This window comes from Eulemur rufifrons, chromosome 21 (genome assembly GCF_041146395.1).
Source record: "Eulemur rufifrons isolate Redbay chromosome 21, OSU_ERuf_1, whole genome shotgun sequence".
Classification (NCBI taxonomy): Eukaryota; Metazoa; Chordata; class Mammalia; order Primates; family Lemuridae; genus Eulemur; species Eulemur rufifrons.
In genome coordinates, this window is record NC_091003.1 from 326582 (window position 1) to 336969 (window position 10388).

A 10388-nucleotide genomic window follows, 5' to 3' on the forward strand; every position below is an offset into this window, starting at 1 on the left:
GAACTGCACCCTTTCATTTGTTATAAGCCACATTATTTTAGTTATGTTGCTAAGAAATAGACAATGCTGATAGTTAGCATTTTCTATGGAGAATACAGAGGCATGTTATTCTACAAACTATCAAATATATATATATATATAAGTTACGTTAAAAAATAAAATACCAAAATTTTAAAAAATGCTTTCAGTGTTAACTCAGAAAGTCACACCAAATATCCCTTACCTTTCAGAATATGTTCCTTGCCTTTTTCCTGACCATCACTTTATTTACATATTAAAACAAAACAAAACAAAAAAAGCCTTGATACTTCACCAGGAAAAAGCCTACTATTTATAATTGAGATTTTCTTTACTTTATTTCACAAAAACACAGCTTCAAATCTGGAATGTGACTTTCCATGTAACACCTTCTATGGGGAAATGCTTTTCTGATTTGTCAAATTTATAAGGTGTTCTCAGCATGAATTCTCTGAATCTTCAAAATGACGCTACCACATGTGGTACATTTACTGCTCCTCAGGCCTTCAATTATTCTCTTGTCTGCAAAGATTTGTGACTTATTTCTGAAAGCTTTTGCAAACTCACTCCAAATATGATTGGTCTCTCTCCTACGTAACTTTTTTTGACATGAACGCATTTTTAGGACCTCCTGCTTATAAATCCTGCCTATATTATCATCTGAAGTCTCCTGAGCATCAGCCTCTGTGAGAGCTTCTCACACTTACTTCGTCACTCTGGTTTCTCATTTGTGCGTTTTCCGATGTACACGAAGGCCCGAATTCCAACAGAAGGATTTTCCACATTCAGAGCATTTCCATGGTTTCTCTCCCGTGTGAACCCTCTGATGTTCACTGAGAGATGACTTCTGCGTGAAGGCTTTGCCACACTCACTGCATTTAAAGGGTTTCTCTCCGGAATGAGTTTTCTGGTGTATCTGAAGCGAGGCCTTCCTAGGGTAGGCCTTTTCACATTCATTGCATTCATACGGCTTCTCTGTTGAGTGAGTTCGCTGATGTATGATTAGCTGTGACTTCCCGCAAAAGGCTCTCTCACACAAACTGCACGCATAGGGTCTTTCTCCCGTGTGTGTCCTCCTGTGTATGACGAGGTACGACTTGCTGCTGAAAGCTTTCCCACACTCACTGCATCCGTACGGTTTCTCGCCCGCGTGGGCTCTCAGATGCGCCGTGAGCTGCTCCTTCCTACCAAAGGCTTTCCCGCACTCACCGCACTGGTAGGGATTATTTCCCGTGTGAACTCCCCGATGGACCATGAGCTGTGTCTTCATATTGAAGGCCTTCCCACAATCGCTGCACTGATAGGGTTTCTCTCCCGTGTGCATTCTGACGTGAACAAGGAGGTAGGATTTACTCCTAAAGGCTTTCCCACATTCACTGCACTTATGGGGTTTCACCCCCGTGTGAGTTCTCTGGTGAACCACAAACGGTGACTTCAAACTAAAGGCCTTCCCACATTGGCTACATTCGTAGGGCTTCACACCTGTATGGCTTCTCTGGTGTAAAAGGAGCTGCGATTTCCAGCTGTAGGCTTTCCCACACTCCCCGCAGCCGTAGGGCTTCCCCCCCGTGTGAACTTCCTGATGGACGATGAGCTGCGACCTGAAAGAAAAGACTTTCCCACACTCACTGCACGCGTAGGGTTTCTCCCCTGTGTGCACTCTCTGATGGGCATTGAGGTTAGACTTGGCACTGAATGCTCTTTCGCATTTAGTGCATTCGTAGGGTCTCTCCCCCGTATGGATTCTAAGATGTACAATGAGCTGTGATTTGCAACGAAAAGCCTTCCCACATTCGCTACACACACAGTTTTTTTCTATGCTATGAGCTCTTTGATGCTTAAGAAAATATGGTTCTTCATAACCATAGAACTTATCAGGATTCTTTCTTATACAGCTTCTGCTTGAACCTGAGTTTTGTGTCAAACTTTTTGCGTGTGTGTTATACTTATGGAGTCTTTGTTTTGAAGAAACATGGGTTTTGCTCAGATGAAGTTTTCCAAACACATTACAAGCATAGCTTCTCTCAATGCTTTCAAGCTCATCTTGATTGTTCTGGTACCATTCTTCCCAGCCTTCTAGAAAAAAACCGAAATAAAACATACTTTTCAAATCATAACATGAACTTAACATGGAATTAAAGAGCTTTAGAATTGCCAAGTAATAAGTCTTTCTCTGTTGGTAACAAGACCATGACACTGGTTCAAAAGACATATTGGACAAGCACAGGGGTGAAGGAACTGAATCAGACAAAACCACAACAGGCCCACTCACGAAACTGGTAACAAATTAGCAGTAATCAAAAACGGTTTTTAAATTAGAGGTTTAAAAATTTAAGCCTGCACTTAAGGAGCCAACTGCCAATTATTTTATATCTGAATTTTTAATAGCAAGATTTTGCTTAAAAGTGAATTCATAGGATACAGAATAACTGGGGCATGTCATTTAGGTAGGGTGACAATGAGACATTAAAGATGAGAATGAAGAACCGTAAGAAAATTAACACTCCAAACAGAAGGAACATCAAGTCAAATTTCTGGAGGGAACCTGCTTCACGTGGTTTAAAATAGGAAAAGGCCAGGATAGCTAAAACCCACTGAGTGAGTAGAGTGAAAGCAAAAACAAACCATGCAAGGCTGTGGCAAAAAAATACTCATTTTATCCAAAGATTTTTAATTAGAGGAGATCTCCAGTAGTCTTCTACTTTTAAAAGCTCAGTTCGGCAGTTATATAAAAAGTAAGAAAAGGGCAGAGAGACACATTAGAAAGTTATTGTAGCAGTCCAGGATGAAACAATGGTTTGGACTATTCTTCTGCAGTTAATGAAATCTGGAACACATTTTGACAGAGAAATAAGAGAATTTACTAAGGGACTGGATGTGGGAGCTGAGAGAAGGAGAGGAATTAACAGCAGTTAACAGTTTGAACACCAAGAGACAGAAAACACAGGGAGAGAAACATGTTTGGAGGAAAATGAAGGACTTTGTTTTGGATATTGCTACATTTGAGATCTCAGTTAAACGTCCAAACGAAGAAAGTAAGTAGGCAGTCAGAGCCACGTTCCGCACTGAGAGAGTCAACGGCACATGAAAGGTATTAAACAATATGATGAATGAGACCATCCAGGGAACAAGTGCAAAGAAAAAAGACACCAAAACATCCCTGGAGAAGACTACATTTACGGTCGAGCAGGAGATGAAGAGAAGGGGAAAGTCCATTGACAAGGCTGAAACGGTGCTGCGATGATTAGTGATAAGCAGACACGGGGTCTGGACAATTCCCATTGGGCACAGTCTCACCCAGACCCTACAAGATTACCGCGACAGGAGCTGTGTGGGCCCCCTACTTGCTCAGTGCCCCGTGCTGAACATTTCATCCCAGTCGTGGTGGAAGGACTTGGTATGGTCCATGCCTGAAAGTGAGGCCACTACACTCAAGGGTGGGGGTGAGAATATTAAGACCAGTGGCTAGAAGAGAGGAATTCTTGGGTTTAAAGACAAAGTCTAGACAACTTTTGGTTGTTATTACTGGCTTAACAGAACTAACACAGTGACTGCTACACTACAAAAAAAAAAAAAAAAAAAATTTCCCTGGGGCCATGGTGTTTTATTAAAACAAAACAATTCTTTCTAATTTGTTGTTTTTTTTATTGTTTTCTCTGCCTGAATTTTATGCAATGCAATCCACATTTTTAGAATTAAATTGTCAATATTAATTGGAACAATAAGAACATCAACAAATAAGATTTTCACAAACCAACTTCAGGGTTTCGCTTCATGAGGCCCTGGGCTCCAAACTAGCCTGAGTTAAAACTCACAAGGCAGTCAATGGGTGAATCAGAAAACAACAACAACAACCCCCCACAAAAAAACAGACTGGAAGCCTAAGTTTTGAAGGGCACTCAAGCCTGGTGTGACAACAGTCTGTGATTCTTCAACATTGAGTACTCCAAAACTCAACTACAACAGAAGTGGGCTGCCCTTGAAACCACACAAATAGCCCACAGAAAGGCATTCTCTCCGAAGTTTATCTCAGCGAGGGCCTCAGAGGACAAAAGAAAGGAAGATCCTCTTGAAGTACAGTGCCAGGAACTCTGAATTTGGTTAACCATGGAAATCACAGCAATGCTAGGCCAAAAAAGTCTTCCCTAATCTTTTTCTAGAGGAGACGAAGTGTGCAAAGGACCAACGATAGTTATTGTCTTCTCCCCTTCCTTTTTGAAAAGAGAAGTTTTACTTATAATTTCCTGGTTCCTTCTCCACCTCTTGGGTATGTTTGGAATAGAAAACTTATCTTGGCCGGGCGCAGTGGCTCACGCCTGTAATCCTAGCACTCTGGGAGGCCAAGGCGGGTGGATCGCTCATGGTCAGGAGTTCGAGACCAGCCTGAGCAAGAGTGAGACCCCGTCTCTACTAAAAATAGAAAGAAATTAGCCAAACAACTAAAAATAGAAAAAATTAGCTGGGCATGGTGGCACATGCCTGTAGTCCCAGCTACTCGGGAGGCTGAGGCGGTAGGATCGCTTAAGCCCAGGAGTTTGAGGTTGCAGTGAGCTAGGCTAACGCCACAGCACTCACTCTAGCCTGGGCAACAAAGCGAGACTGCGTCTCAAAAAAAAAAAAAGAAAACTTATCTTTTAGCTGTATATTAACCCAGATCATGAGGGCTTCACCCACACCTGTCTGCACAGTACTGCACACATCCCAAGAGATCCTGGACTGGATTCTGGTCCAAGGTGAGAACACATACTGGCTTCCTTGTGGGAAGGGATGATCGTATTTCACGTTAACATAAACATTTTCGAAGGTGTGCAGTTGGACAGAGGGCAGGCTGTGTGAACATGCCAAAGTGGGCCCAGAACACACTGCTCTCTGCCCAACCACAGCCCCGTCCCCTCCTTCCAGGCGGCAGCTCTGACTGGGTGACAAGATCCACCCTTCCCTTGTCCACAGGGGCAGGTGCCACTCCCAAAGCCCACCCTGTCACCCACACCATGACTGGGGTAGGCACTGGCATGTGGATTCAAGGAAACACGCTGGCAGCCTTCTGGCAAAGACTTTGGGCAACAAAAGGGATTTTTCAGGAAGAAACAGGACTTGTTCCAGCAGTTGCTGCCAGGTCTCCATGTGATGTCTGGCACTGAGAAATTTACCAGATTATACTAAACGGATTTTATGGAGCAAAAGCGCACATCTGAGGATGACGAAAGGGGAGACATGTGGAAGCTGCATTTCTGACATCACCAAGCTTCCGAATAAAGCCACTGTGGAGCCCGCCTACAGCAGACAGCTGGTCACCGGAGACGAAACATTCCTTATTGGTTTACTCGGGTTAAATCAGGGATTTAAGATACTTGCTTATTTTATCAGACTGGTGGTAGGATGCTAATGAAAACAAATCCAGCAGCAACAGGGAAAGGGAAAATGACAGTTCTCCCATATGACTAGAATTTGAGCTATCAAACCATGAGAGAACACTGATTGAGTATGGATGACAAATTAGGAGACAAGACCTATACGACACTTTTCAAAGGCTAGAATACTAACAAAAACAGATACAGTAGCAAGATTAGCAAAGGAGGAAGGAGACAGGATATCCAAGGTGAGCCCACAGAGGCCAGGATACAGGACTAGAAGTGCAATTAAGAGCAGTAATAAAAATGGGGAAACTGACCAGGTATGGTGGCTCACGCCTATAATCCCAGCACTCTGGGAGGCTGAGGTGGGAGGATCGACTGATGCCAGGAGTTTGAGACCAGCCTGAGTAAAGTGAGACCCCCATCTCTACAAAAAATAGAAGAATTAGCCTGGCATGGTGGTATGCCTGTAGCCTCAGCTACTTGGGAGGCTGAAGCAAGAGGATCATTTCAGCCCAGGAGTTTGAGGTTGCAGTGAGCTATGATGACGCCACAGCACTCTAGCTGGGGTGACAGAGCCAGACTTTGTCTCAGGAAAAAAAGAAAAACAATTAGCCAGGCATAGTGGTGCGAACCTGTAGTCCTAGCTACCGGGGAGGCTGAGGAGGAAGCATCACTTGAGCCCAGGCGTTCAAGGCTGCAGTGAACTATGATCACACCACTACATTCCAGCCTGGGCAACAGAGCAAGACCCTGTTGCAAAAAATAAATAAATAAATAGAATTAAATTAAAAAACGGGGAAACTGAGGAAGACTAGTAATTTTAGAAGGAAGTTCCTCCCCATTTCTGATCCTGAGAATGAAGTCTGAGAAAGCACAGGCAAGCACAGGGAGCTCTCCTGAAGGCACATAATTCCCAGGACTCAAGTGCAGAAGAAAAAGAGGACGACGACGATTTTGATACCACCAACATCAAAGGGAACAAAAGCGTAAATCTTCAGAATGGAAAAGCCTTTCAATACTTTCAACATAGGAGAGGACAGCCACACTTGGGAAACAAATCCCTTTGGACAACTCAAAAAGCAAGCATAAAGTGTGTAAATTCACTCATCCATATAGCAGACCAGGTTTGAGAGTGGGTAAAGCGCAAGGCACGTAACTGTGGAAGGTAGAGAGGAAGCTGAAGTCAGCCTACCAGAAGGGCACGAGTCACCCCACATGAGGGGAAAAGAAGCCAATGAAGGCCCCATGCCCGATGCAGACCATGACCAATGGAAGGAGGGGAAGTAACCCAGAAAGTGAACCATGAGCAGAGTTTAAAGAACAGGGGCATCCCACCGCTCAAGGACAATGGAGGAAGGAGAGCCCAGAAACGCAAAGAATGACACGCCCTGCAAGTACTAACTCCTCGAGGAACCACAGGTCACCGCCACCTCCCACCGTCCTGGTGCTCACTCACCCACCTGGACAGCTCTGACTGGAAATCTTGGCGTTTACTATCCACGGCTCTTCCCCTTGCTCCAGCTTGAAGATTAAATCGGGTTTGGTGCCATGATACCCTGTTAACGGAAAATCACAAAGGATGTGGACCGAATTGTCAGGGACCAGACAGAAGGTAAAAAACGAAACTGCTCATTTGCACTTGGGGAGGGATTAGGATTAGGAGGTGAAGGCCAAATAGGGACTAAGAACGTTTGACTTCCAAAGTCCAAGTTCATAATCATTAAGCACTTCAGAGATCCCAGAATAGATCAACAAAAGAAAAAGGGACGACAATTTATGACTCGCAACTGAAGTCAAACAGAGCAGCTGCACTTACCCACCGATACTAGGTTGCTATAGTTTTCCAATGTCACGTCCCTGTATAGGTACTTCTGTGTAGAATCCAGTAGCTGCCATTCCTCCGAGGTGAACTCCACAGATACATCCGTGAATGACAATAATCCCTGTAACAATACATAGCCCATTCAATCAGATGCAATTATATTAGGTGACATGGAAAAAGATGGAGAGGAACTGGGAAAGGAGAATGTTCCTCCACAAGCTCTCTTCCGTGCCTAGTTCAACATTTACTTTGTGAGAGAGTTAAAAATTAATCAATCAACCAAACATTGAGCCTCCGTGTGCCAGATACTCTTTTGGGTCCTGAAGAGTTCAGGATGAATAAAATCCAATCCTGTCCTTGAGAAGCTTTCAATCTTGTAGAGGAAAACAAACATTTAGACATGCAAATGAAGTAAGGTGTTCTGAGTCTTTGATAAAAACATATCCAGGCTGTATTTGGCACAGAAACAAAGAGAATAATTCTAAATAAGGGTGCCAGGTTTGGCTCTATAGAGATTCAGTTGGGCAGTGTTACAGAAGATTCATGATGTGTTCTCCAAGATGAGGTGAAAGGGCCATTCCCAAGGTGTTTGGAAGGGAGTTCAACTGTGAACAACAGGAGAGAAAAGTAACAATGAGTTGAACGAGAGAGTTTATCCTTCTGCTAACAGGAGTCTGAAGGCCCCATCAGCTTGGTTTGGGGCTCCATCACCTTCAATCTTTTCTTCCATCTGTGTGGCTTCCATTCCCTGGGTAATCCAGGGCTAAGACGACTCTGGTATCACATCTGCATCTAAACAGCAGTAAAGAGGGCAACTAGGAGGGAACAGCAGGAAATTCAGAAATGCAGCCAGTTCCTGTATGTGCCCAGCTCCAACTGAAAAACTGGGGAACCTGTTAGGGAACAAAGAAACATACTGGGAGAGAACCTGCAGTCACAGTACCAGGAACAAGCATCACACAGGACACATGGTAGAACCTAGTCAATTCAAGGAACTGCAAATATTGTAGAAATAGACAAAATGGCTGTTTTAGTCCATTTTCTGTTGCTGTAACAGAATATCAGAGACCACGTAATTCATAACGAAAAAAAGTTTCTTTAGCTCGAGATTCTGGAGGCTGGTAAGTGCACGAGCATGGCGCCAGCATCTGATGAGGGCCCTCCTGCTGTGTCATAGCAGGGCAGAAGGATCACATGGTGAGCGACAGGGAGCATGCTGGCTCAGGCCTCTCCTCCTCTCCTGATACAGCCACGGATCCCACCATGGTGGTCCCGCCCTGATGACCTTATCTAATCCTAATTACCCCCTAAATGCTCCACCTCCAAACACCATCGACATATGAATTTGGGGATTAAGTTTCGTCAGGTGATCCACTGGATCGCTCCTTCCTCCTTGGACACTCGAGCTCCTCTCCTAGCTTCCTCTCCCTACCTGTGCACCTGTAATCGTGCCCATGGTTCACTCGATTACTCTCCTTCCAGCCAGACTAAAGATCTTCTAAAACAAGGGACATACACAATTTATCTTTGCCAGCACTACCAGCCCCAGGGTCCAGCACACAAAAAGACGCTCCGTAAATAGCATTCGGACAAACAAACAAAAAAGGAAGAGGGTCATTTCCTTAATGAAGTCCTAATAGTCTACGTAAGAAAACAACTGCGTGTACAAAACACGAAACATGGAAGGTCACTTTCTCAACAAGAGCTGTCAGCGGGCAGTGAAGTACAGTGCAACTGCCGAGGCAGAGGACACTGGACACGAAACGCCGGAGACCGTGGGGGCGACCCCCCGCCGAGGAACACGGCGAGTTCAGGTCCCGGATGTGACCCAGAGGAGCTGAACACGGCCACTGTCAGTATCGTGTTAGCTTTTACAAAGTGACATAAAGTCCCTACTTACCCAACACGAAGCTGTCCCGAACCTACTGGCCATCCCGGGCCGGGTTCCGTGCTTGCCGCCTGGGGGTGGAAGACCCGGGGGTTGCGGAGGAGACGACCGTGCGGGAGGCGGCGTCCCTGCTGCGGCCGCCCCAGAGGCGGGTGCGGGCACCGAGCACCTGACAGTCCCGGGGCCGAGTTGCTGGCAGGGACAAGGCCTCCTCAGCTCTCCCCTAACACCGACCGCCAACCGACCTGGGCACCGGGAATCGGAGCGATGGATTTGTGCCGTCCCGTGGCCCCGACGCAGGGGGGACCCAGGCTGGCCAGGCTCCGTCCACGCCCGGACCGCGACAGCACGGGGTTCAGCCGGCCAAGCTCCCGGCCTGCCCAGGACGCTGCGGGCCAGACTAACTTGGCGCCTCCGCGGCCGCAGACTCAGACAGGTTACCTCTGGCCCAGCACCGGTCCCCTCAGCCCGAGCCGGAAACAGCCCCGCACGCGCCCACCCCACTACTGCAGGGAGTGCGGCGCACGCGGAAGTGCGTCACGCGCTGACGAGCCGGGCGGGACCGGAAGGACTACGCGTCCCACAACCTCTGCGAAAGGCGCCTCGCTGCAGCCGCGCCCCCCGGCCCGCGGACCGGCAGGGGGCGGAGCCTGGCGGGAAAGGCGGGGCGAGGGCTCTGCGGGGGGCCGCGGGTTCCTCCCACCGCAGCCGCACTCGGGGCACCCCCAGCTGGACCGCAGGCGCCCAGCACCCCAGGGCCGGTGGAGCAGACTCAGACTCGGGAAGAGGCCGACCGCGGCAAAGGACTCGGGCGTGCCGAGGTTTTGATAGGACACAAGACAGGGTTTAGACCAGAAAGCACAGCAAAAAAGGACACTTTGTAAGGATAAAAGCTGCAGTTCACAGGGTTATGGAACAACTGTGAATACCAGTGCACCAAATAATACAGTAACCAACCTGATAAAGGAAAAACTACAGTAGATGTACAGAAAAACAAAAAGCACATCAATACTAGGAGACATTAACTCTGAGTCCAAAACAGATAAAAACAATCCTTTCTGGTAACAATACAATAAATCTATAAATTAATAGCATGATTTTTAAAAGTCCTTTCTTGTTGAAAATCTTGTTTTTAAATCTCCTGTTAAATGTTAAGTGAAATGGGGAAATACAGACAAAACTGTAGACACTTTATTTTTTTATTTTTATTTTTTGAGACAGAGTCTAACTCTGTTGCCCCAGCTAGAGTGCCGTGGCGTCAGCCTAGCTCACAGCAAGCTCAAACTCCTGGGCTCAAACGATC

The 10388-nt window shown here is 46.3% G+C and overlaps 1 protein-coding gene across 2 annotated transcripts; it reads right to left on the minus strand.

Annotated features, from left to right (window-relative positions):
- Positions 1 to 443: 443 nt before the first annotated feature.
- On the minus strand, positions 444 to 9568 carry ZNF26 (zinc finger protein 26). Of its 2 annotated transcripts, XM_069497016.1 has the most exons (4): positions 9098 to 9568; positions 7192 to 7318; positions 6836 to 6931; positions 444 to 2094 (listed from the first exon to the last, which is right to left on the minus strand). In XM_069497016.1, the coding sequence occupies exons 1-4, from the start codon at positions 9128 to 9130 to the stop codon at positions 743 to 745; spliced, it is 1608 nt and encodes a 535-aa protein (XP_069353117.1). In that variant the 5' UTR covers positions 9131 to 9568; the 3' UTR covers positions 444 to 742. The 2 variants fall into 2 exon arrangements, with proteins under 2 accessions (XP_069353117.1, XP_069353119.1); XM_069497018.1 differs by lacking the exon at positions 6836 to 6931.
- Between the last annotated feature and the right edge of the window lie 820 nt (positions 9569 to 10388).

Bases quoted from the DNA above. Each gene is read 5' to 3' on its own strand.
- ZNF26 (XM_069497016.1), bottom strand. From the start codon at position 9,130: ATGGCCAGTAGGTTCGGGACAGCTTCGTGTTGG. The intron at 7,319-9,097 runs GTAAGTAGGGAC...GTATTGTTACAG, and splicing joins TCGGGACAGCTTCGTGTTGG to GGATTATTGTCATTCACGGA. The intron at 6,932-7,191 runs GTAAGTGCAGCT...TTCCGTTAACAG, and splicing joins TAGCAACCTAGTATCGGTGG to GGTATCATGGCACCAAACCC.